Source organism: Mobula hypostoma, chromosome 2, assembly GCF_963921235.1.
Source record: "Mobula hypostoma chromosome 2, sMobHyp1.1, whole genome shotgun sequence".
Lineage (NCBI taxonomy): Eukaryota > Metazoa > Chordata > Chondrichthyes > Myliobatiformes > Myliobatidae > Mobula > Mobula hypostoma.
In genome coordinates, this window is record NC_086098.1 from 108,296,488 (window position 1) to 108,324,440 (window position 27,953).

At 38.7% G+C, this 27,953-nt stretch overlaps 1 protein-coding gene across 2 annotated transcripts in view; it reads right to left on the bottom strand.

Moving 5' to 3' along the window:
• The window catches only part of rars2 (arginyl-tRNA synthetase 2, mitochondrial), a 53,599-nt gene that overhangs the window by 13,737 nt on the left and 11,909 nt on the right, over nucleotides 1-27,953 (bottom strand). For both annotated transcript variants that reach the window (XM_063040357.1, XM_063040356.1), the window contains exons 6-16: nucleotides 26,108-26,163; nucleotides 24,691-24,774; nucleotides 24,030-24,106; nucleotides 16,491-16,649; nucleotides 14,884-14,990; nucleotides 11,758-11,853; nucleotides 9,741-9,801; nucleotides 7,673-7,749; nucleotides 6,433-6,557; nucleotides 3,899-3,966; nucleotides 1,590-1,699 (exon numbers count right to left, since the gene is read on the bottom strand). In XM_063040357.1, coding sequence (XP_062896427.1) covers nucleotides 1,590-1,699; nucleotides 3,899-3,966; nucleotides 6,433-6,557; nucleotides 7,673-7,749; nucleotides 9,741-9,801; nucleotides 11,758-11,853; nucleotides 14,884-14,990; nucleotides 16,491-16,649; nucleotides 24,030-24,106; nucleotides 24,691-24,774; nucleotides 26,108-26,163 — 1,020 coding nt within the window. The remainder of the gene's footprint in view (nucleotides 1-1,589; nucleotides 1,700-3,898; nucleotides 3,967-6,432; nucleotides 6,558-7,672; nucleotides 7,750-9,740; nucleotides 9,802-11,757; nucleotides 11,854-14,883; nucleotides 14,991-16,490; nucleotides 16,650-24,029; nucleotides 24,107-24,690; nucleotides 24,775-26,107; nucleotides 26,164-27,953) is intronic.

Consider the following 27,953-nt stretch of genomic DNA (forward strand, 5'->3'; position numbering starts at 1 on the left):
CCTCCATATACCTGTCTAGTAGTCTCTTAAATTTCACTAGTGTATCTGCCTCCACCACTGACTCAGGCAGTGTATCCCACTCACCAACCACTCTCTGAGTAAAAAAACATTTCTCTAATATCCCCCTTGAACTTCCCACCCCTTACCTTAAAGCCATGTCCTCTTGTATTGAGCAGTGGTGCCCTGGGGAAGAGGCGCTGGCTTTCTATCTATCTATTCCTCTTAATATCTTGTATACCTCTATCATGTCTCGTCTCATCCTCCTTCTCTCCAAAGAGTAAAGCCCTAGCTCCCTTAATCTCTGATCATAATGCATACTCTCTAAACCAGGCAGCATCCTGGTAAATCTCCTCTGTACCCTTTCCAATGCTTCCACATCCTTCCTATAGTGAGGCGTCCAGAACTGGACGCAGTTGTATGATAAAAATGAACTCTTGACCTCACAATTTACCTAGTCTTGGACCTTGCATCTTATGTTCTATCTGCACTTTGTAATACCATATTTGGCAGAATTATTGCTTTTTCCTTGTACCACCTCAATGTACTTATATTTTGAAATAATCTGCATGCCATTCATAGCATGCAGAACACGTTTCCCACTCTATCTCATTAAACGTCCAAATAATTAAACCAGTTACTCTGTTGATTCTGAGGTTAATTCTACAGGGTTGTCACTCAACCACAATTTGTCTACCAAATTCATGCATCATTTTTTTAATATTCCTCTAAATTACTTCATGACACATCATCAAATTTGGATAATGTTATCTACTATTTATAAATTAACAAACCATCTGTTTTAATGAAAACATTCTAAATAGTTTACATTAAGTATCTGTAGGTGACACCAAAACAACTTTTTAGTATTAACAATGCCAGAACTACCCGTAATGGATTTATTTGTTAACATATTTATTACATTACTTTATAAAAATATATTTGCTCACAGGATGCCAAGTTGCCTCTGACTGTGGCTTTTTAAGCCATTTTCAGGGAGCAGTAAAGAGCTATTGCCATTGTTCTGGAGTCCACACTAGGTACGGACAGCAGCTTCCCTAACCCAAATGAACTTAATGACAACTATGACCTTTCCCTGAGCTTCTCCCCCTCCAGATTTATTTAATTACTCGAATTTGATTTCCCTGGTTGTCATTTTGAGTTGAAATAATGTCTCCAGATCAAGTCCTGGCTTGAAAATAATCATTCTAATATCTTGATTATACCAACTTACAGTTTTTTAGTTCCCTCTGTATCTTCCGAGTGAAATTTCCGAGACTAAGAGTTTTTTAAATAAAAATCACATACAAGTTGCACAATGACATTTAAAAATCTATTTCTGGGTGGCGAGGTGGAGATGTGTCTCTACCAAAGGAGGTGTAAGGCACTCCTTCCCTCTGCTAGCCAGCTGGTCAGCTTTGGGCAAGCAGTAGTACTTGCTTAGCCCCTGATCTGATGCCAGGCAGACAATCTCTGAAGGGTATTAATAATGGCTGGTGTCACTGTCAATGAATGATAGGGGCTTGTTTGCCTGATGTTTTAACCATCCTTTTGCCAAAGGTTTTTTTGACTCTTTTGCAGATATGCCTTACCTACACAGCCTGGCATGAGTGTATTGCAGGTACACGCCAGTATCTCCCTGGCTTTGGAGTACACGATCCCAGTCGAATTCATAATCAGATATAAGGGGACCTTTGAAATCCTATAAATTATATATTAAAATGATTTAATCTTCACTTAACTAAGAAACCCAAGTTTAAAAAAAACATCAGGAAAAACTGAACTTGCAAGTGAATCCAACATTGTGATATACAGTACAAAGGTTTACAAATAATTTAACAAACTCTTTCAATTACTGCATTGTTATTAACTTAAATTAATTGATGAAAACGTTAAATTTTGGTTTGCCTCCCGCAGCTTCAAAACACATCCTGTTTATACAATACACAATTTTTAGAGAGAGAAATTGCTGCTGTGTGTTCCCACCACCCAAAGCCTTCCCCTCACCCCATCAACACTATTTCCTTTCACATAACAGAGAAGATTTTCCACGATATTGGTGACCAGTGCAAGAACATACGTTTTCTTATTGATAGTTCATGCTAGGATGTTTAAGACTTTTGCACAGTACTGTAAACTGCTTCTTTAAAAATATCATTTCCTGCATGGATTGATTTTGATTTGATTTGAAGCACACAGTGGGAAGGCATCCATCTCCACCCTCTCTTTACTTGGTCGTGAAACAGCAATATCTGTGAGATGTTGTTAATATTGGCAAACATTTAGTATCCACAGTGCTGTGCAGAAGTCTTAGGCATCCCAGCTATATACACGTGCCTCAGACTTTTCCAGAATCTTTGAAATTTACAACTCAAGATGGTAGTGGATAGAAATTAATAGGTTTTTAAGATGATACGGGAATCAAGGGGTACAAGACCAATGTAGGTAAGTGGTGCTGAGGTTCAAGATCTGCTCTGGTCTTATTGAATGGCAGAACAGACACAACTGGCCAAATTATCTACTGCTGTCTCAAATTCTTATGTTCTTGTTTCCTCAAGTAGAGTATGAAGCTACCATGGCAGCATTCAACATTTACATGAAAACAAGACTTAATTGGATTCTTAAGAACCTAACCATTTAACTGGAGGAATTACATGCAATAAGACTGAGTGGTGAGTCATGAACAATGACACAGTTTTTTGCTGTCATTTGTGAAATATTAAACGGGGACTAGATGGCCACCCAAAAAAGTTATTGGGTAGTAATGTCAAGATCGTTACAAGCACGGCATGTGCTAAAACAGGTTAATGTGGCTGCAAAATAGATCCAAAACAAGGTCAAATGGATACTGATGTGCAATGGTAATGTCCAGGGATAGCCTCAAAAATCTTATAGCTTTCTTTGCCTATACTATGGTCTTCTACATCATGGAGGTACAGCTGACTTCCTGGGTTGGGAATTTGCTCAGACTGGGCCCTGTGTACATTTAGCCCAAGGGACATACTATTCCTTTTGATAAGAAGAGAATGCCCCTCATAAAGAGAGCCAAGAGCTCTCCTAAAATTATTCTAGAGAAGAAACCATATGTTGGACAAATGCACAAGCTACTTTTTTTGATTTTTTTTTTTAAAAGTGCAATCGTGAACAATAACCAGATCAGAAATGCTGATCAAGTCAACTAGTTCCCAAAGAGAACTCTGATAGGCCAGTCAGATGGTTCACTGCTGCTCAGCGATAGAACACAAAAAAAAAACATATGTACAATTAAGAAACATTAAAAAATAGTAGAAATACTGGAGTCATGATGATCATGATGAGATCTGCTGGAGAGAGATATTTATACACATGCTGTCCTCCATAATTCAAAGAGATTGAAGGATAAGGTTGCAGGGTGACAAAACGTGGCAGGAGCACTTGGAACTAAAAACTAATCCCTACCGGGAGAAAATAGCACCTATTCTTTCTGCACTGTTCTCCAGCAGTTTAAGGACTAAGGCCAGCCGGAACATGCAAGCGAGTTCCTAAAGATAAACCTGCTGAAGAAGCAACCATCAGAAACCACTTCCTTAAACCCCGTAAACTTTTGACTGAATCAGGGGGAATTGCCCTAACAGGTATGATTTCTGTAAACTGCTTTGTTGCCAGCAAGGTTTAAAGGGCAATCCTGTTACCTCAATATTTTGCAGGTCAATCAGTTATGAAGTGCAAAAAAAAACTTTTGTAAAGTTAAAGGCAAATCTAGGATACCCAGAGTTATGGTTTTCTGATATTGGATTTGGCCGTGAAATTTTATTGTTTGGCTTAATAGCAAAAATTACAATCAAAATTTATTAAATATGATAAATTAAGAAGGATCAAAACTGCCGCAATTCAACAAACAGCCCAAACAAACAGTTATTACCTGAACAATAAGTGCAGCAACACCCACTTTATCTGCTGTAGTCTCAGGATCCTCTAGTTCTTTTGTTGCTTCATAAAAATAAACAATTATATAAATGATCTGTGAGAAAATATTCAGAAATTATATTGGCACAATGAATCATCACCTTAGAAAAATTAACAACAGGCTTACCTTCAACTTGGAAACCAAAAAATCTTTTATGTTAAAATTATAAACTGATCTTTTACAGATTTCCTACAAATATTCAAGTAGGTGTGGTCTTTTATTGACTCTACCATGGTTATTATTCAATTATGAATTTATGCCCGCAAGAAAATGTATATGGTGTTATATATGTACTTTGTTAAACTTACTTTGAACTTTGATCCTGTAAACTACTTGTCCTAATTATAATTATTTTATAAATTTTTGGACTTGCATTATCTCTTACTGAAAAACACTAAAGCTTAGGCCATATTCAGTAAGACAACGGAGATACATAACCAGATTAAAACTGGCCTTCTAAATATTTGATATTGACTTAAAATAGTGGATGCGTCATCTGATGTGTAGCAGAAATTTATATGTTTGATCAATATGAATCTGCCTGAAACAGGCCACAAAGACTGCAGAAATCCTAAATTAAATCAAGTATTGGAAATACCCAGGAGGATAGACAGGAACTGTGGTGTCAGTGTCTCAGGTCAATGATTAATCAGACGGTTCTGAAACATAATACTTCAGTTCAGAATGCATCACTGTTATCTTCATTTAGAAATGTACGGCTAGACACATCTAAAATGCCGTTTATAAACTTACTGATGACACAGCTATTGTTGGTAGAATTTCAGGTGATGAGGTGTCATACAGAAGTGAGACAGAACACTGCTTGAGTGGTTTCGCAATAACAACCTTGTGCTCAACATCTGCAAGCCCCACGAACTGATTGTGGACTTCAGCAAGGGTAAATCGAAGGCACACACACCAGTCCTCATTGAAGAATCAGGGTGAGTAGTTTCAAGTTCCAGAGTGTCAACATCTCTGAAGATCTATCCTAGGCCCAACATATTGATGCAATTGCAAAGAAAGCACGGTAGGGGCTTTATTTAACTAGGAGTTGGGGGAGACTTGGTATGTCACCAAACTTACTTACTGCCTGTTATGCCGCTGGCGTTTAGGGCAGCGATGAAGGTCCTCCATCTCTGGTGGTGTTCAGGGCTTCCTTCCGGTTTTCACTACTGTCAGTCATGCAAGTCCCGCATGTCGATTCAGGAATACCGTCACACTCAGATGTAGAAAGATTCTTCACTGCTGTTTCCGTAACAAATTTTTACTAGCCAGGGGACTCAACCCTGAGCTAAAAGCCCAACCCTGGAGGACTGGTGGACAACTCTTAGTCTGTCCTCTGCCTTTCATCTGTTGGGCATGGGTGACCCCACCAAGAGCCAAAGCATAAAGCCCTGACCTCAGCCAACATAGCACTCTGAGCCATTGAGGCACACGAGCTTCCAAACCACGACAAGGTTGTGGTCCTCTTGGTGGTTAAGTCAACAAAGACTCTCGCAAATTTCTACAGATGTACCATAGGGAGTATTCTAACTGGCTGCATCACTGTCTGGTATGGAGAGGCCACTGCACAGGATCAGAAAAAGCTGCAGAAAGTTGTAAACTCAGCCAGCTCCATCATGGGCACTAGCCTTCCAGCATCCCGAGGACACCTTACAGAGGCGGTGCCTCAAAAAAGCAGCATCCATCATTAAGTACACCCATTACCCAGAACGCACCATATTCCCATTGCTACCATCAAGGAGGTGGTACAGGAGCATGAAGCCGCTCTCTTCAGGAACAGCTTCTTCCTCTCCGCCATCAGATTTTTGAATGGAAATGAATCCATGAACACTACTTCAATATTTTTTTAAACTTAATTTACTATATAACAAATTAAAAAAAAACATACACACACACTTTCTCTTGTTGTAATTTGTAGCTTTTTAAAATTATTATGTATTGCAATGTATTGCTGCTGGAAAACAAATTTCACGACATACGCCAGTGATATTAAAACTGATTCCGATTCAGAAAAGAACATTTGTTTGGATGAGATATAAATCCAAGGTACTGCCAGCTATATTCAGATGGTTATAAAAATCTCCACCCTTCAGAATAATCCTAAGGAGTTCTCAGTAGCCTGTGCCAATTTCTCTCCCAATAAGCTGCACAGGAAGTGACCATCTAGTCATTAGCATGATATTGCTGAAGGAATTTGCTGTTTAAAAAATTCATTGCTACTGCAGAAACAATACACAATAGCAATCATACATAAAATGTTTTCCAATGGTTGTAAAGTGCCTTGGGAATACCCAAAGATTTGACAGATGTGTAAGGTCCTCCCATTACAAATAATTCATCAGTAACTACAGAGGTCTCTCTGATAGTTCAGGCAATTTACCAGTGGGCTCCACTCCTGGAAATGGCTGTACTCATTATCAGGGAAGGAAAAGACCTTAAAAATAAACACATTTTAAAAGTCCATTAACTAGGAGTTATGTACTCACTCTTTGAGGCAGCCATGTTTTGCAGCATTCTGGTGCGTGCTTCATTCAGAACATCTTCTAGAAAAACAACATCTCCTTTCCGAGTCTTCATTCCTTTCACTAACCCAAAGGGTACATGCTGACACCTGGGGGTGGGGAAACACATGACAGTTCAGTTTCCTTAACTTTATTCAACACACAAATTAACAGAGTGTACTGTACATTTGTAAAAGCCTTTGTCACTATCTGGCCACTGTTTCATTTTGCACAAACTCAGTGGGTCAGGCAGCATGTATTGACGGAAATGGATAGTTGATGTTTCAGGTCGAGACCACAGATGCTGCTCGATGATTGAGTTCCTATGCTGCTTCAGATCCCAGCGACTGCAGTTTCTTGTTCAGTCTTGTTTTGTGATTTACTTAACAAATACAATTGTTATTTTTACTATAAATTATTAAAATATAAATATTAAGTCAAACAATTCCTTTAAGATTTTCAATAGAGCAAACTCTGGAGTGTCTTCAATTTATTCCACAAGGCACAAAAATACTTATTTCTTCAAAACTATTTGAGAAGCCATAGAATCTGTATTTTCTCCTTCTATTTATTTTTTGGTTGATCTTCAAGAAACATCTGCCTGAGCCTGCAAGCTAGTGACCTGTGTTAAAGCATTCATTGCAGCTCATCTTGAAATATATATACGTACCAAGAAATTCTAGTCCACCTTAAAGGATGTAATAGAAAATGGCATAAATATATTGAGACAATAACTATTTTGACCATCACATTAGTTTAGTTGCAAGAAAGGCCCAAGACTATGACAATAAGTCTGTTTTTCCACAGGCTGCTAATGGAGAATAGGGAAGCTTGAATTTATAGTATGCAAAAATTGCTTCAACTACCCCTTAAGGAAAAGAGTTCCAAAAACTCACAACATTTAGAGAAGAAAATACTTGTGCAAAAACAAGAGATTCTACAGATGCTGGAAATCCAGAATAACACATAAAAAAATGCTGGATGAACGCAGAAGGTCAGGCAGCATCTATGGAGAGGAATAAAGAGCTGATGTTTCAGACAGAGACTCTTCATCAGACTATGAAAGGTCTTGGCCTGAAACATCAGCTCTCTATTCCTCTCAAAAAAACTTGTACTATGTGCATTTGTAATAAGTGACATTCAATTCTGAGAAAGCTGAAACACCTCCACATCCACCTTCACGACCCTTTAGAATTGTTACAATGTGCATTCTTTCATGACCTACCGTTCTGTCCAGTTAAAGCCCAGGATCTTCAGTGTTTCAAACATTTGCTGAAAATGAGTGCGCTGCTCTTTATCTGTCTGAAGAACACAAGAGCGATCAATATGAAAATTGCACTAATGATTCTCAGAAAAAGCTGCTGGGTACCAAATATGTGGTTTTTTTTCAAACTACTTTCATGGCACTTTCTGGAATAATCAAATTAAAAGAAACCTGCTTCAGATTGTTTAGTAAATTTGCTGAAACAAAGAAGTTCTTGTGTAACATCCCTTCAAAATAAAATTAAGGTCTTGTGAAAAGTATAAAAGAAAGCAACCTTAATACTACAGTTGGGCAGGTAGTGTATACCTGTGTTTTCTTATGAAGCAAAGGGATGTTAACATTAAACCACTAGAGGAAATACATAATTAAATACCACTAGAGGAACATACTTAAACTAATAGGAGCAAGCAGTTTATCTGCACTTCCTTATAAGTTGCAGTCTCAATCCCAAGCGTGGCTCTATGAAAGCACAGAATAAAAGTGAGATGTTTTTCCATGGGGAGAAAGAAGCATCATCTCAGGCTGATTCAGAAAATTATATGAATGCATTGGTGAGAGTCCACCCGACATCAATTAGAAGAGGCATGATAATGACCAGAGAAAGGAAGAGAGCACATGATACAGGGGTTAATGCTGGGACCTATACTTAATTCTGACTTTGGGTAAAATCCATAAACATTCTCCAGTTTCCTCAACATCCCACAGATGTACTGGTAGTTGATTGGCTGCTGTAAAATTACTCCTTTAACTAAAGTGGCAAAAGATCAATTAAAGAGAGAGACAAGTTGTCAGACATGCAAGAATTGGTCACAAGGAGAATATGGAAACAAGAACTGGGAAGCAACGTAGTGAGGTGGAATAGAAGTGGCTGGGACAGCTCTGCTGGGTTGAATGCCAATTTTCCTGTGTCAAACAAAAGGCATTTTTTCTTTTTTAAATGGAAAAGGGGTGGAGAAAATTGTTAAAGTTTGCTTGAATATTGCATCTAAATGCATCTAATTCAAATGTAAAATTTATGAATTTATCAATACATTTATCAAAATAATCACACAATGTACTGTGCCAAGAAAATCACATGGATTTATAGTTCGATTATTTTGCCTACAAAATATTTTATATCAGAGCACAGATTCAACAAAAGATAATTTCACTTCAATTATTATTTTAGTTGAGAGTATACAAACATGGACAAGCCAATTTAATAAAATTTCTGAAGGAAAAGAATGTTCTTGTAGAATTAATGCACGATCAAATCCACTATATATAATCATTACACAGAAAATGCATGAATTCTTATGCAATTTGATAGAAATTCATCTCCGGATACATGTACTAAATGTGTTAGACAATCTGCTCCTGTATATCTTTTTTATAGGCAGAGTATGACTTGAAAGCCCTGCGATGCTACAGATTTAGCACATAGTGAGGCTTTATAAGGCACTGGTCACACCGCACTTGGAGTACTGTGAGCAGTTTTGGGCCTTTTATTTAAGATATAATCTGCTGGCATTGGAGAACGTCCAGAAGAGGTTCATCGGACTTGATCCTGGGAATGACAAGGTTAATGTATGAAGAGAGTTTGATGCCTCTGGGTCTGTACTCACTGGAGTTTAGAAGACTTAGAGTGGAATATCATTGAAACCCCTAGATAAAGTGGATCTGGAGAGCATGTTTCCTTTTATGGAGGAAGTCTAGGACCAGAGGGCACAGCTTAGAATACAAAGACATTCTCTTAGAACAGAGATGAGGAGGAACCTCTTTAACCAGAGGGTGGCAAATCTACAGGTATTCTTTGTTACAGGTGTCTGTGGAGGTAAAGCCATTGGGTATACTTAAAGCAAAGAATGATAGGTTCTTAATTAGTAAAGGAAGACAAGGGAATGGGGTTGAGAGGGATAGTAAATCAGCCACATAGAGCAGACAATAGGCCAAATAGCCTAATTCTGATCCTATGATATACAGGTCTTTTGCCAACAAGGATGAATTTCTACCTCCTAAGAGCATGTTGTAGCTCGCCTTAGTTACCTACCACATATATCATTTTGTCAAAGTTGTATTTCTCCATTCGATCTGCAGCAGCTGCAATATCCCTGCAAACAAGATCATGAAGTAACAACCATTATTCCCATGGGAGATGCTTCAACCATTCAGCTCACTGATTATCAAGAGGTCTCCTATCAAGTAAACATGCACCATATTTCAAACAATACTGTATACTCAGCTAACTAAATTAGGGAGGTCATGTTGGTCCCAAGCCTGACAGCAGAGTCCTGAAATAGACACTCCATGCCAAGCTATGATGGGAAGATATTATCATGGAGACAGAGGAAGTGGCTGAAGGATGTGCTCTAAGCCTTCTTGAAGAAATGCAACTCCCCACCGTCTCTTTGGAATTCTCTGCCCCATCACTAGTCAAAGTAGAGAATGAGCACTCAGAGTGACATCGAAATGCTCAAACACAAGCTTCAGGAATACAGAGGTTGCGCACAGATGCAATACCAATATTGCATTTACCTTCTTTACCATCAACTCAATCTGCAAGTTAACCTTTAGGGAATCCTGCTCAAAGCCTCCCAGGTCCTCTTGCACCTCTTATTTCCAAATTTGCTCCCCATTTAAAAGATAGTCTATGGCTTTATGCCTTCTAAAGTGCATGACCCTACATTATATTCCATCTGCTGCCTCTTTCCCCATTTCTCCTAATTTAAGTCTTTCTGCAGACTCTCTGCATCCCAAGCACTAAATGCCCCTCCGCCTATCTTTGTATTGTCTGCAAACCTGGCTACAAAGTCATCAATTCTGTCATCCAAAGCATTGACATATAACTTGAAAAGAAGCGGCCCCAACACAGGCCCTTGCAGAACACCACGAGTCATCAGCAGCTATCCAGAAAAGGCCCCCTTTATTCCCACTGTTTGTCTCCTGCAGCCAGCCAATCTTCTATCCCTGCTAGTATCTTTCCTGTAATACCATGGGTATTTAGCTTACTTAGCAGTCTTGTGTGCAGCATCTTGTCAAAATCCAAAGTTTCTGAACCTTCTGAAAATCCAAGTTAACAACATCCACTGACTCTCTTTTGTTTATCCTGACAGATTTGTCAGGCAAGATTTTCCCTTAAAGAAACCATGCTGACTTTGGCCTATTTTATCTCCAAATGTCCTGAAACCTCATCCTTAATAATAGACACCAACATCTGAAGTCAGGCTACCTGGCCAATAATTTCCTGGCTTTTGTTCCCTTCCCTTCTGAAAGGGAGGAGTAACGTTTGCATTTGTAATTTTCCAGTCCTCTAGAACCATTCTAGAATCTATTGATTCTTGAAAGATCATTGCTGTGGGGGGGGGGGGATTTTTGGGATCTGTGAGTTTTATTTTTCCTTTATTGTGCCAGGGCGGTGGGAAATTGATGCCTTTTATTTCATGGTCTTTCTGTATTTATTTAATGGCTATCTGGAGAAGACAAACATCAGAGTTGTATTGTGCATAAAAACTTTGACAATAAAATTAACCTTTGAACTGGGCCAAAAGGCCTCTTGATGTGCTATCAATTTCTTCCATGAAATGGTCTTCACAAAAATGTGAAAATAATGAAATGGAAATCAAATATAGATACTGGATATCTAAAAGAAAAACGGAACACTCAAGTGGTCAGGCAGCGTCTGTAGAAGAGAAAATGGAGTTAATGTTTCAGTTCAAAGACTGTCACATCTGGGAAAGAAAGAAAATAAATTGGTTTTAAGTTGCAGAAAGTTTGGGAGAGAGAAGGACTGAATAATGGTGAAACCTTGGATAAGGTGAGGCTAGGATTGCCAAAGGTAAAAGCTCTAAACGAGGTAGGTAGCTGGAGGTAGTTGTAGATTCTAGCATTTTCCCTAAATAGGTCAGGTTAACAGATTAGCAGGTGAACAAAGGAACATACAATGGGATTGTACGGAAAAATATTGGTATGGTCTACTTTATTGCACAATGTCAGGCATCTGGGTAACTATTTTACTTACTAATCTTTTAATTTACTGTAATTAAAGTAAATTTCAATTAAAGGTTTACCTGGTCAAGTAGAGGGACGTCCCATCATTTCGAACCATTTTGGCATAACTGGAGAGATCACCTTTTGGTGAAAGATCAACCACTCCAACTCCATGCCTGTACAAATAAACAGGATGAAACATGTACCACACACAGGAACTCAGCAGGTCAGGCCATCTATGGAAAAGACTAAACAGTTGACATTTTGGGCTAAGACCCTTCATCAGGTCTAGAAGGAAAGTGGGGAGATGCCTAAATTAAAAGATGGGGGGTGGAGGGGAAAGAGGTTAACTGGAAAGTGGTGGGGGAAACCAGGTGGGTGGGAAGGGTCAAGGAGTGGAGAAGGAAGGATTTGACAGGAGAGGTGAAATAGGAGAAAGGGAAGGCGGGGACCCAAGGGGAAGTAATAGGCAGGTGAGAAGAAATAAAAGATCAGAGTGGGGAATGGGGGAGGGGAATTTTGTTCACCAGAAGGATAAATTGATAGTCATACCGTCAGGGTGGAGGATAGCCAGATAAATTGATATTCATACCGTCAGGGTGGAGGATAGCCAGATAAATTGATATTCATACCGTCAGGGTGGAGGATAGCCAGATAAATTGATATTCATACCGTCAGGGTGGAGGATAGCCAGATAAATTGATATTCATACCGTCAGGGTGGAGGATAGCCAGATAAATTGGTATTCATACCGTCAGGGTGGAGGATAGCCAGATAAATTGATATCCATACCGTCAGGGTGGAGGATAGCCAGATAAATTGATATCCATACCATCAGGGTGGAGGATAGCCAGATAAATTGATATCCATACCATCAGGGTGGAGGATAGCCAGATGGAATACAAGGTGTTGCTCCTCCAACCTGACAGAGAACTCATCATCTTGGCACAAGAGGAGGCCATGGACTGACACAGGTTCCACCCTCAGGGTGGCATCACTGTTTCATTAATTTAATGCAGGAATGAAGAAAATAAAGCTGCCTTTATGTTTGTGTGTGTTGCTGAAGATTCCCAGCATCTGCAGAGTTTTGTGCCCAATGACTACATGCTGCTGGCGTGCAAAGTTGCACCTTAACTTCCCTGCTCTAAATTCTATGTCACAACTAGATTAAGAGTAACATTCTGTTTACCATCTTTACCACAGTATCTATTGTCTATCACATGTCTTTGGAATAATACGCCAAACTCTTCTTGTTTCTCAATACTCCATAGGCCGCTATAATTCATTGTGTTTGTCAGATTTAAAATACATTTCAAATTTCGTCACATTGCTTTGCTCAATCTAAAAGCTGATCAATATCTTTCTATAACCCAAGACTTGTCACAACCCATACCATTACCATTTTTGTAGAGCGTTGCTTGTTAACAAAACACATACTCCATCAACTTTTACTCATTTCATGGCCTGCATTAATATTCATTCACTTTTGAAATGGAAAGTCTCAAAATGGAAGCGTCAATGAGAATAGATGGTTTAGAAGTAGGAGATGTCATTTTCAGTTATTTTGCAAATCTTTTAAAACAGACATATAGATATGGATTTATGTGGCACCTTCTGCCATCTCATCATCTCATGTAGCAGCTTTTAAAAATGAGAGTTACTGTTGTATGTAGGAAACACAGCAGCTCCCAGTAAGCATGAAGGAACAAAGTGTTTGTAACAATCTTAAGGGAGAATGAATGTAATGATGAGTTTAAACAGCCTGCTGAGTACACAGCAGAGGGCTGTAGGTTTTTAAGCAGGGAAGAGGTATTAGCTCATTAGATGGAAAATCGAAAGCTGTTGGTGATAGAAAATGGCTAAGGCATAAGAATCAATAGAGTTCCATGTTGGTGTTTTGGATACATCCCACTTTCAGCCCTCCTTTGCTCTGCAATGTCTTTGAATGTTCCATTTCCAATAGATCTTTCCCGCTCATAACCTCTTTTCTATTCACCCAATCACAGAGGTGTTTAAGATTAAAAGAGCATAGATAGACAGGTTTTTTTAAAAAACACAGACAGCGTTAAGTGCCTGAAGTGCATTGCTGGGATTGGTGACTGAGGCTGCCACATTACAGACATTTGAGAGACAATTATATAGGCACATGGATGAAAGAAAAATGGAGGACTGTGGGCGATTGTAGCAGGGATGGGTCAGATTGTGCGTGCAGTAGGTTGATATAGGTTGGCACAGCATCATGGGCCGAAAGATTAGTATTGTTCGGTATGGATCTGTACTCTATCATATTTTAACAGCACCTACAGATAATTATCACAAACTATATTCTCTGTGATTATGACCACAGTGCAGTATCACTGTTGTCTACAACCCACGGACTTTGACACAACTGATTTTATTAGCCTCCTCCACTATCTCTGTTATCATTTAGTTTCATGATTCCACTTGTAGAGTACATTTTCTTATTAATCTTTAACAGAGGCGACGAAGTAAGAACGACACCACTGCACTGTTAGGCTATCGCCCAATTAACCCTTCCCTATCTATCCACCAGGTTTTATTCTTGGATAAATATTTGCTCAGTTACATCCTTGACAACATAATCCAAAGACATAGTGGCAGTTTCCAAATGGAATCGAATCACAGCCTGTTCCTCTCTCCATACCTGTCCTGATCCCTCTCTGGCTTGTTGCAGTGATCTAATATGATCTCTTCATTAACCTGCAGTCTCTTTTAGGAAACACTTGGAAGACCCAAACCACAAATAGTACATCCTCACCAAAACATCTCTCAATTAGCTTTCCCAGAAATTGCTTTTGGTATTAAAATCTTTGGAGAAAAAAAACCTGTGCATAAGAAAAAATCTAAGTTGACCTCAAAAGTACATTGTTGGTGAACTAAGATTAAAATGCCTCAGATGGATATGTTGAGATCTACAAGGAAATTTCAACTTACTACCTCCATCAAGGCCTTTTCAGGTTTAAGCAACATTTTTGAGTTAGACTTTAAATGTATTCATCTGTTAAAATACAATAGCCATCAATCCTATAAAGTAGATCCTATCAAAAGATAGGTTCTGCTTAATAGAATAGAGGTTTATTTTATATTTTGAACCATGTACAGTATAATTTCAGCAGGCTCTCGTTTTGATTCAATTAATTTTACAAAGCTATTTATAATATGCAACGATTACAGTCTAACCTTACTTTGTTTTCTTGAGCAGTCCTCTCTGATCAATCAGCTGCAGGAGTTCTTGTGATTTAACATGGTACAAGGATTCTCCAGAGTACTCATCAAAGTGCACACCAAGCCGCTTTTGGAACATACACATTTACAAATCAGATACAATTCAATGATTATTTTTATATTGAACCTTACAACAAAAATGTGTCACAATCCAGTTTAGATCAACAACAAAGTAACCTGCAGCAACATTTAAAAAAAAACACTGAACCACATTAATCAACATTCAAATTCTGTTCAATGTTAACAGCTGATAACACTCAACACATTTGTGAAGACAGAAACTGAGCTAGTTAATATTTCAGAGTTGGTGCGACACATAAAATGCTGGAGGAACTCAGCGGGCCAGGCAGCATCTATGGAGGGAAATGAACAGCCAACACTATGGGTCAAGCTTTTCATCAGGACTGGAAAGAAAAAGGGAGATAGTTGGGATAAGGTGAGGGGGTTGGAGAAGGGCTAGAGAAAGGGACGATTGGTGATAGGTGGAACCATGTGAGAGGGGGATGGGTGGCAGGTGAGGGAGGGGAAGAGTGGGAATGAAGCGAATAGCTGGGTTGTGTCTCCCCTTATGGCTGGTGATGTTCTGTCAGAACCTCTGTTATCATTTAGGTCAGGTCAGAGTGTTCTCTATTGCATAGATGCCACCTGACTGACTGGGCTCTTCTAGCATTAACTATTTTCATTTCAGATGTCTGGCACATTTTGCTTTTGGGAGCAATGTTAGCTCACTTACATGACACCTTCATTTTTAAAAAATTCATCAATTATTTAATAATAGAAGTTGATCTAATATTCAACATCTGAGAAGAAGTATTCTGCTCTGTAACTTGAGCGATCACAGTGCAGATATTAAGGACTCAGTCCGTGAATGACAGTGGCCAGAAAAAGTTGTCTCCTACATCTTTGGAATATGGATAGCTCCAAAAGGAGCAATTTAGAACCCATCTGTAAAAACATATTTTGTATGGAGTAAACTGGAAATTGGCCTATTACAATATTGTAAAAAAAACAATGAATTCCAAGTTAAACTATATATGGCTGCAACTACTTTATTTTGTTGTACATTTGGATTAACTTTTCTATTATATATTGCTGTGTATATTCATAACAACTTCTAACCAACTTTTTACACAATATACCACATGACAGCCTTTCTCATTCCCCCAATTCATAATATGTACAGGAAAGATACTTGTGCATTTAATCAATCCTATTTCTCTGCTTCCAAAATGCTGTCAATTTTGTGATCACAATAAGTAATCTCAAAGTAACATGTAATGATAGTGGGTTTAAGATCATCAATATACTGCATTCACTGGTTAAATAATCACTGGCCATTCAGGTCCTCTTTATGTGCAATGGAGTGGTAACTAGTGTAATTCCATACTAGTTGCTGTCTGCACATCATCAGCAAATACTGCTGCACAAAATTCTCTAACTAGGAAACTAATTAGGCAATTTGTATATTAAGGCAACATTGAAGCCAACCTAAGCCAGTTTACTCCCCTTATGTTTGGGGTGACATGGGCGAAACTAATCATTTCCTTTCCGATTCACAATTTCTCACCTGGTAAGTTTTCTCATATTCTTCAATGCTTATAGTCCTGAAGTGCTCCCATAATGCCAAGGTCTGTTTATCCCCATGTTCCAGCTTTCTGAAAAATTCTTGTGCTGCCTTCTGAATGTCATCACGGTCTTCTACTAATCTGTTCACTTCAACATACACCTGCAAGTTCAAAATTAACAGCTTAATGCTAATAAACTAGCTGAGTAGTTATAGTTCAATATTTAACCAACTACTACTGACAATTTAAGAGAACTTTGTACATGATAATTTTGAGTAACATACACAAAATGCTGTTGGAGCTCAGCAAGACAGGCAGGGGAAATAACCAGTCGCATTGAAACCCAAGGATCTCAGCTTAAATCATTGACTGTTTATCCTCCTCTGCAGATGTGCCTGACATTGAGTTCCTCCAGCATTTTGTGTGTTGCTCAGGATTCCCAGTATTCTTCAGGATCTCTTCTGTAGATGGCAATTTCTCTCTTTTGTGCACTAAGCCATTTTAAACTTCTACAACATTAATTTCTTTGATCTAAAGAGGTAGCATTTCCTACTTCTGCATCCTCCAGTAAGTCACTTCCCATCTAATTAACAAAAGATTGCAGGCTGGGGTTAAAGAAATGTTTACTAATTCATTGCTCTGGTACTCCGTACCTTTGTTACCAAATTTACATCCTCCCCTTGTTACTGCATCTGATTAAATCAAACATTTTACCATCTCTAGAGCATATTGGGCTCACCTCACAGAAAACTACAATAACTACATAATATTGCAGTTTTAGTAAAACAAAATCAACCCAGCAGCATTATGGGAAAGGATTAAAAGAAGGGCACTTTTCATATGAGAAGATATTAAGGCACGATCAATGGCTTGTTGGGAGTTGCAGATGTTTAGCAGCATCTTAACATACAAGTGAGGGTCAAGAGGTAGAAAGGTTTTGGGAACATTTTTGAATTTAGGGCCTTGGGAACTGTAGGAGCAGGAAATGGGAGGAGTAGATATCAGGAGGGACAGAGGGCTACTGTAGATTACAGATTAATGGAAGGATGGATGTGATTTCAGATATGAGTAGACCATGGAGGGAGGTGGAAAACTCTAAAATCAGGCAGTTATTCAATTTGAAGTCTGCAAACAAAGGATGATGAGTGATTGGAATTTAGTAACATGCAATGGTTCTGAATGAGCTCAGATTTACAAGCTGTATAGGGAAGGCCCATCAGAGTGCACTACAAAGATATAGATGGGGATTTCAGTGATAACAATCAGCAACGAAGTCAGCCCAAATGGAATGGGGAAAATATCCAAAAATTAACCTACTGTTACCCTTAGACTTATTGCCATATTAAGTACAAAGATGCTCCTGGGACTTGAAGGCCTGAGTTATAGAGAAGGTTGAACAGGTTAGGACTTTCCTCCCTGGAGAACAAGGGAGTGAGGGGAGTTCTTAAAGAGGTATACAAAATTTCGTGGGGTATAGTTTGGGTATAAAAATTCAAGGTTTTTCCCCTGAGATTAGACTAGACTAGAGCTGGAGGTCATAGGTTTAGGGTGAAAGGTGAGACATTATGGGGAACTTCTTCACCCAAGGATGTTGCGCATGTGGAACGAACTGCTAGTTAAAGAGGTAAATACAGGTTCAATTGCAACATTTAAGAGAAATTTGGATAGGTACATCGATAATGAGGAAATGAAGGGCTATGGTCTGGGTGCAAGTCGATAGGACTAAACAGAAAAACAGATCAGCACAGACTAGGTGGGCCAAAAGGCCCGTATCTGAGCTATATTGCTCTATGATTCTATAGTTTCCATTTTGAATCACTTATACCTCTTCCAATCAAATGTACTGCTTTCAGGCCTCACAATGTGGTTTCCTCTATATTGGAGAAAACTTTTGCACTGTTCCAACTAAATATAACCCAAGCCCAAGGAATAGCATCTTATCTTCTGATTAGACACTACAGTCCATGTAACTCGACATTAAGTTCAATAATTTCAGACAATCTCCAGAGTTTGAATTAGAAATGGCCTAAATATTTTCATCTTTCTCTTTTGATTTCCAGCATCTTGTTCTCACTGTTACAGCTTTTGCTTTTTAAACTCTATCACAGATCCTGATGAAGGGTCTTGGCCCAAAACATCGACTGTTTATTCCCAGATGTTGCTAGGGCTGCTGAAATCCTCCAGCATTTTGTGTGCATTGCTCCTAAGTTGTCACTCATTTCCTGATATTTCCATCTATCCTCCAGACAGATCATTTGCTGTCACCGTTCTTTCTCAACAGGAACTATCACATCGAACAGTTCCCGTTACTGAGGCTTTACAAGGAATTGGACCTTATCTAAGAAAGGACATGCTGGCACTGGAGAGGGTCCAGAGGAGGTTCACAAGAATGATCCCAGGAATTAAAGCGTTAATGTATGAGGAGCATTTGAGGAGCCTGTAGTTGCTGAAGTAAGGGGACGGGGATTTCATTGAAACCTCTCAAATATTGAAAGGCCTAAATAGAGTGGGTGGAGAGGATGTTTCCAAAGCTGGGGGGAATCTGAGACCAGAGGGCACAGCCTCAGAATACATGGATCCCTTCAGAGTGGAGATGATTAGGTACAGCTCAAGTGGCATCTATAGATTCACCAATGACACCACGTTTCTTTGCAGATTCTGAGATCCTGTACACGAGGCGTACAGGACCACAACCTTGCACTCAACATCAGTAAGACCAAAGAATTGATTGTGGGAGGAGAAGTCAAGGTAACAACAGCCCAGTCCTCATTGAGGGATCAGCAGTAGAAAAGGTGAGCAGCTTCAAATTCCTGGGCATCAACATCTCTGAAGATCTATTCTGGATCCAACATACTGATGCAATCACAAAAAAGGTACACCAGTGGCTTTACTTCATTAGGAGTCTGAGGAGGATTGCTATTTCACCAAAGACTTTAGCAAGTTTCTACTGATAAACTGAATGCTAAAAGGGTTGGACAGAGTAGATGTGAAAAGGCTGTTTCCCTTGGTGGGTGAGTCCAGGACAAGAGACCATTGTCTTAGAATTAGAGGGTACCCATTTAAAACAGAGATGAGAAATTTTTTTTCCAGCCAGAGGGTCGTGGATTTATGGAATTCGTTGCCATGTACAGCTGTGGAGGCCCGATCATTGAGGGTGTTTAAGGAGGAGATTGACAGGTATCCAATTAGTCAGGGTATCAAGGGATATGGGGAAAAAGCCAGAAATTGGAACTAGATGGGACAACAGTTTAGCTCATGGTGGAGTGGCAGAGCAGACTCAATGGGCCGAATGGCCTACTTCCACTCCTTTGTCCTGTGATCTTGTGAAAAAACCGAGCAGAGCATTCTGACAGGTTGCATCCCCACCTGGAGGCTCCAATGTGTAGGATCAATGGAGAATGCAGACATTGATGATGGGTGCCACCTTGAGGCAGATTCAGCCAGCTCCATCACAGGCACAAACCTACCCCCCACTGAGGACATCTTCAAAAGACCATGTCTCAAGGTGACACCCATCATTAAGGACACTCTCTTCTGGGACATGCCCTCTTCTTGTTAAGAACGATTAAGAAAGAAAGATCAACTCTATTTTTCACATGTACATCAAAACATTCAGTGAAATGTGTCATTCTGTATCAAATCAACCAGGATTGTACTGGGGGCAGCTTGCAAGGGTCGCCAAACGTCCAGTGCCAACATACCCTGCCCACAACTTACTAACCCTAAACATACCGTACATCTTTGCAATGTTGGAGGAAACCACAGCACCTAGAGAAAACTCGTGTGTTCACAGCAATAACATACATGTTCTTTGCAGGCAGTGGTGGGAATTGAACACCAATTGGTGATTGCTGGCGGTTAAAGTGATTGTGCTACTCGCTAGACTACTGCGCTGCCTCAGAATGCACATTCAAGAATTTCAGAAGAGCTTCTTGCCTTCCACCATCAGACTTCAGAATGGTCCATGAATAATACCTCACTACTCCTCTTTTGCATTTTTTTTAAACCAATTTTTTATGCGTTTCTACAATAGAACTACAGAAAAAAAAAATCAACAAAATGAAGATTTATACAGTGCAAAACAAACAAGTCCAAAATATAATTCATAACAATAAAAAAAGCACCCAAAATAAAATCACGTAAGATTAGTATCCACCCCAACCTCCCACTGAAAAAAAAACCCAGGCCAACCATTTCTGTGTATAAAAGAAAAATAAATTAATCGGAGCATTCAACCCCACACAGCTGTAAATATATACCAGAAAAAAAAGTATAATGCCGACTACCAAAACTATAATGTAATTCACAACAAAAAAAACCGTAAAACTTACAGGAAAAAAAAGCTGAAAGTAAGGGATTGTAGTATACAAAAAAAAGGATAAACTTAACCTAAAGGGGAGTTATGAAAATATTCAAGGAAAGGTCCCCACACCTTATGAAACTTTATGTCCCAACTTTTGAATTATTTATTTTCTTTTTGTTGTAACTTACAATAATTCTTCAATGTCTTGCATTGTCCTGCTGCCAGAAAATAACGCATTTATAACACATGTCGGGGTTAATAAAACTGGCTCTGAATTCTCCATTCAAGAGTCCTAGGGGTTCACTTACTGAATACATTTGACAGATTAAAGGAATCAAAAGTTTATGGGATTAGTACAGGTCAGTGGTTGGTCAGCCAAGATCTTAATAAATACTGAGGGGAAAATGGCTTCTACTTTTATTCATAAATTTATTTAACTATATCTCTGCCACACACAGCCCTACCATTCAACAATGTGCAGAGGAGATTCATTAGGATGCTGCCTGGGATATATATTTGTCAGCTCCATCTTGGGTTCTAGCCTACAAAGTACCCAGGATGCCTTTGAGGAGTGGTGTCTCAGAAAGGCAGCATCCATTATGAAGGACCCCCAGCACCCAAGACATGCCCTTTTCTCATTGTTACCATCAAGAGGGAGGTACAGAAGCCTGAAGGCACACACTCAGCGATTCAGGAACAGCTTCTTCCCCTCTGCCATCCGATTTCTGAATGGACATTGAACCCTTGAACACTACCTCTCTTTTTAAATATATATCATTTCTGTTTTTGCACTATTTTTTAATCTATTCAATATACATATACTATAATTTATTTACTTACTTTTCTATATTATATATTGCATTGAACTGCTGCTGCTAAGTTAACAAATTTCACAACACATGCCAGTGATAATAAACCTGAATCTGATTCTGGATGGAGCATTTCAGTGAGGAGGAGACACTAGGTCTGTTTTTCCCTGGGGCAGAGGAGGTTGAGGGAAGTGCCTGGTACAAGTGCATAAAATTATGAGGGGGGTGCAGAGATGGGGGAGATGGTAGCTAGGGCTTTACTCTTTGGAGAGAAGGAGGATGAGAGGAGACATGATAGAGGTGTACAAGATAATAAGAGGAATAGATAGAGTGGATAGCCAGCGCCTCTTCCCCAGGGCACCACTGCTCAATACAAGAGGACATGGCTTTAAGGTAAGGGGTGGGAAGTTCAAGGGGGAAATAAGAGGAAGGTTTTTTTACTCAGAGAGTGGTTGGTGCGTGGAATGCACTGCCTGAGTCAGTGGTGGATGCAGATACACTAGTGAAGTTTAACAGACTACTAGACAGGTATATGGAGGAATTTAAGGTGGGGCCTTATATGGAAGGCAGGGTTTGAGGGTCGGCACAACATTGTGGGCTGAAGGGCCTGTACTGTGCTGTACTATTCTATGTTCTGTGGTAGGAAAGTTTTCCACAATGGAGTGGACAGGTTTATGATATCAAGAAAGAGGTTTAGAGTGGATCTGAGGAGGATGTTTTTCTACTCTGATGGTTGGAGTCTAGAATACAGTGCCTCAGGGCATAAAGACAGGACAGCCCGTCACAGCTATTACCCTCAAGCTTCACCAATAACAATTATTTTTCTAGTTCATTACCAGAGTCACTTTCAATGGGAGGGATTAGGGGTAAATAACAGTTAAATGAAAGCTTATCCTACCAATAAAAACTTCGACACTTTCTTCTGAACAGATGAACCTTCAGACAAAAAATGATCGTCTGTGCTATGGCTGAAAGTGAACTCCCAGCCCATCCTTTTAACAAAATATTCAAATGATAAACTGATTTGGATTCATGTTTCTGCTGGTTTGGGTCAGAAACATGCTTATTTTCCAAATTTACTAAGCTAACAATTTGAAAGATATTGGATCCAAAACAATGAAAGTGCATTTTTGAGAAGAAAATCCGTATGTATGTGTTACTCTAACCAAATTCCCTGGCATGATAAGTTTAACATTGCTTCCCAAAATTTATCCCACTGAACAGTTAAGTCGATTTAGCAGCTGATTAGTTGTTGGGTGAGAATGTCGCCAGGAGTCGGGGCAGGTGAGTAGGATGTCATAGGGCAGGGTCAACATTTGGGTATAGTTGTGCAAATAATCAGTGATCTGTGCCTGCAGTTAAAAAAATCATCTACCCTGAGGCCACAGGTGTACCTGATATTTTGAGATCTGGTCACAGGATGCACATCTTTAGGAAGAGAAAGAAACATTTCTGATGCTTCTGGCATACAAACACTGATCAAAGTTTTTTGCTCAAAAGGGCATTAAAAAGGGTTTAGACATCTTGGCCTCCAAGAGCATCTATTAAAAAAAAAGAGCATACTCATACTCTGAGCCTGCTATGCTGAGGGATGGAAGGTGGACAGAGGTGTTAAAATTACCCCTCTTTTGCCCATATGCCCCTTATACATGGCCATCAGGGTTCTACACCCTATTTTCTACCCCACAGTATAAAACGTATCTACCCACTTTAAATACAATGAAATAGTATGCGGTTATCTCATTCTTGTCGATGACACAGTTATTAGTTGTTTTGCTCTTCCCACAGGTTATCTATTGTTGATTGTTTAATGCCATTCTCTAATGCAGGGGTCCCCAACCTTTCTTGCACCGCGGACTGGTTTAATATTGACAATATTCTTGCGGACCGGCCGACAGGAGTGTGAGCGTTCAAGTTCAACAGTGCATGACAGGGAATGAGGAAAGGTGCAGCTGATTCTCATCGTTTCATATCGCCAAATCATATCGTTTCCTCGCGGCCCGGTAGCACATGCTTTGTGGCCCGGTACCAGTCCGTGGCCCGGTGGTTGGGGACCACTGCTCTAGTGTACACACTTCCCCACTACGTTCTTAATTAAGGAGGCACAGTACCAACTTCTTGATGCACAACTCTACCTTCAGTTTTGAATGGTCTTTTTGGATGAGTTGAGTTGGCAAATGACCTTTGTGCATCTAACCCTTTCAGTAATACAGGAGCACATCTGCGTTAGAAATAAGAACGGTGGGATTTTTACTACAATATTCTAACTCACCTCCAAACCTTATTTATGCTTGTTTGCCATTTTATATATTCAACTTCTGGAGAAATGCTATAAAGATTTTTTGCATTGAAAACAATCACTAAGCTTACTGAAAATAATATTGCTCTTCTGTAAATCTATGTTCACATTTTTTTACAATTTTACTGACCTCAAAAAGGTGCTGCAAAGGATTTGCTTTAAGCTTTTCTTCTGAACCAAACAACTGAAATCCTGCTCCAAGTAATCCTGAATCAAGGAACAAAGAATTAAGTTATTATGTTTTGGAAATACCACAATCACGGTGCAAAGCAACATAGTGAGCTGAAAGTACCCCAATTACCTGTAATTTGGACCTTACATTCAAACAAACTAGATTGTAAGCAGCATGGATTATCAGAGTTCTATTAGTTGTGTTAGCTACTTCACGAGGAAAGCTGAACTGTTATCCATGACTTCAATCAGTTCAAGATTCAATATAGTTTAATGCCATTTCCAGTACACAAGTGTAAAGGAGAACAGAAGAATTGTACTCTGGATCCAATGCAGCACAAAAAAACCCAAGTAAGATAAAGAACACAATAATTTTTTTAAAAACCTGTTGCTACTGTTACCAACACAAGATAAGAGCACTTTAGAAAAAATGAATATTTGCAACCCGAAGCTAGTCATCATCCTACTTTAAGGAAAATGAGGGTATGGTAATGAAGCAGAATTGCCCATCTCCTATTAGTATCACACAATTAATTCAAATACTGTACAAACTTACCTTTGAAGAGGACAAATATGGGTTGAAATAAATACATAATCTCTTCCATACACATGGAACTTACCAAACTGCAAGCCCCAGTCACCAAGGTAGTTGATCCTGATCACATCATTGCCTAAAGCCTGCTTTAGGTTGGCTATGAAGTTACCTACAAAAAAACCCACAATCTAATTATACATCTAGTACTGTTACATAATGACATATTTAAATTAATATTGAAATATTGTTTTTATAGCTGTTAATTAAAGATCAAATTTGAAGTATATAATTTTCCCTCCTCACCCATGAGGTAGAAAGTGCACTTGTCCGTAGCTGCCATGTGACAGATTCTGGCAATGGTATTACAAGGTCGAAGCTTCCAACCTTGCATTTAGGCTATGAATGCATTAGCTATGCTGACACTCTACAGCACTGTAAAGAGAATGCTATGCAGTCTAAGATTCTCATAGTATTTTTACTGATGTTTATCACTCAATCAGCACCCAAAAGAAAAAAAAAGCAGAGGGAAAAAAACATGGCTTAATCTACTTCAGCAAAGATGAAGAGAAAACTTGCTAGAACAGTTCAACTCTAAGGATTTACACATAATAAATAAAAGGAAACTGAAAAATTAGGATGGCATCAGGCCAACACCAGAGCTTCTAAACAGTTGTACACATCTAAAGTAAATCAGATTGTAAACTATGTTGGTATGACACTAATAGCACTTTTTTTTCCAAATCAAAAACATGCAGATGTTCAAAATCTGAAATAAAAATAAAAGATGCTGAACATCAGAAACCTTAAAATCTTTCTCTCTGTGCAAGATTTTATTCTCATTAACATATTTCAGCATTAGCGGTTTAAGCAGTTTATATTGTGTAGGTATAATCTGGAAGCAAAAATGGAATTTAAATTTACATTTGGTTACAGTTTAGAATTGATGATTTAAGTGCTAGTACTTTTATTTTTAAAAAAGTAATTTTAGGGCATTCTTGTAATTCCATTATATTTGTTCAATAATACAAGTTGTATGGGCCTTATGTTTTCACCTTGTCATTCTTTCACCAAGGATAGTAGTGTGATGCAGCAGTTAAATTACTGGACAAGAAATCCAGGAGTCTGGACTAACAATTCAAAAACCCACACTGAAATCCTGTCAGGCAACAGTGGAAGTTAAATGCACTTAATATTCTGGGATCTAAAAAGTTATTGTTAATGACATCACAAAACCAGATTTTGTGAAAATATATATCTGGCCTTCCAACATCCTCAGGAAAGGAATCGCCACCCTTATCCTGTAGTGCCCTATATGACAATGTGGTTGATTCTTAAATATGCTCTGAAACAGCCTGGCAAGCCATTCATTTCAAGAATGAGCTAGAAATGGGCAATAAATGTTGTCCTTGCAAGTGTTGTCTAGATCCCAAAAAATTATCTTTTTAAAAAAAAACGACGTTGATAGCTTAGATTAATTGCAGCAAAGGACACAAAACACTTACCTATAATTGTGGAACGCAAATGCCCTACATGAAATTTTTTCGCAATATTTGGTGAACTATGTGGAATAAAAGGAGAAAAATTGTTACCATTGCTCAATCTTCCCTCCAAGATTGGAAGACCTGTCATAAACTGTACAAGATACATCAGTTTAAATGATAAATATTCTCTTTCATACTCACACTTTCTGCAATACCTTCAAGTTAGACATTTTTTACAAAAATATTTAAGTAATTTTTCTTATATATTGGAGGCTGACCTGTTAGATACTATTACGAGTACGAATCCTTCGATCAAGGGTTCTATTGGAAGAATTTATAATTTATTATTACAATGGGATAAGCGTCCTTTAAGATTAAACAGGATTGGGAAAAGGAACTCAATTTGACTTCTATGACGGAGGATTGGATGCGGATTTTGAAGTTGGTTAACTCTTCTTCAATTTGTGCTAGCCATTCATTGATTCAATTTAAAATTGTACATCGTTATCATTTGACGAAGGAGAGACTTCCTAAAATCTTTTCTAATGTTGATAGTCATTGTGATAGATGTAAAACTGAGTTAGCTACACTCACACATATGTTTTGGTCTTGTTCTATATTGGAACATTTCTGGAAGTCGGCTTTTTCAACAATTTCTAAAGCACTTAAAATTAATCTACAACCTAACAAATTAACTGTGCTTTTTGGAATAATTCCTCAAAATATTCATGGTATTTCTGTGTCTGACCAACATGTTATTGTATTTGTTACATTGATAGCTAGGCGGGCCATCCTGTTGAAGTGGAAGGATACACCAGCTCCCACTTTGTCACAATGGTTCTCTCAAGTGATGCTATGTCTTAATTTGGAGAAAATTAGAAGTCGACCCTTTGAACTTTTATTTGATTTTGAGAAAAGATGGGGCTCATTTGCTCATTACTATCATTTGAGCTAATTGATAGATTTTTTCCACAATCTAATTGTAAATTTTTTGGTATATTTTCTTTTCTTGCTGGCGGTTTGATGTTTATTTTTAGAAGCTTTTTGTATGACGCATGGCACTTTTTCTGCTTAGTAGGTTTTTTTTGTTATCAAATTTTTTTCCAATCTTTAAGATGATGTCTTTTTTGAGACATTGTAAGTGTTGTTACTTCAATGTACTCGTGTTATTTCTTTTGTATAATATAACAATAAAAAGATTTGAAAAGCAAAGATACACCACAGTTTAATGCGATACGTCGCTTACCTGACTTTTATCCAGCCCACTTGTGACCAAGAGTTGTATGAGGCACAGAGAAAAATGGCTCTCATCATTAAAGGTCAATTATGTCAGTACCGGGGCACTGCCACAGGCGATCATGTACAAATGATTCATCAGTGACCTCACCCACACCTTTGGGACTGACATGAGATCGTGCACAATTGTAGTCTGTAGACTCTCAGATTGTCAACTGGTTTGTGCCTACATGCAGCAAGATCTGGATAACTACTAGGGAGTTGCACTGAAGTAGAAGGTAATATTTGTCATATGTGATAGGCAGAAAAAGAAGATCAAAAAGAAGAGACCAGCTATCCATCTCCCTTTGAAATTCACAGGCAGCCCTAGCGCCAGATCCCGCAGCATCAAAACTGTTGTTCACTATCTACACAAAGCTGAACTTGAGCAGTCAAATGAACATTAAGGCTACAGGGAAGCAGGTTAAAGCTGGTTATCCTGTATCATATGGCTCACATCCTGACTCCTTGAAGTCTCTACACTAGGTTAGATTTTAGGAAGGAATTTGGAATAATGTACATCTGAATTTAAATGGCAAAAGCTGGACATCAGCCAAGTGAAAATAATATGGTCTTTATATAGGTGGTGTAC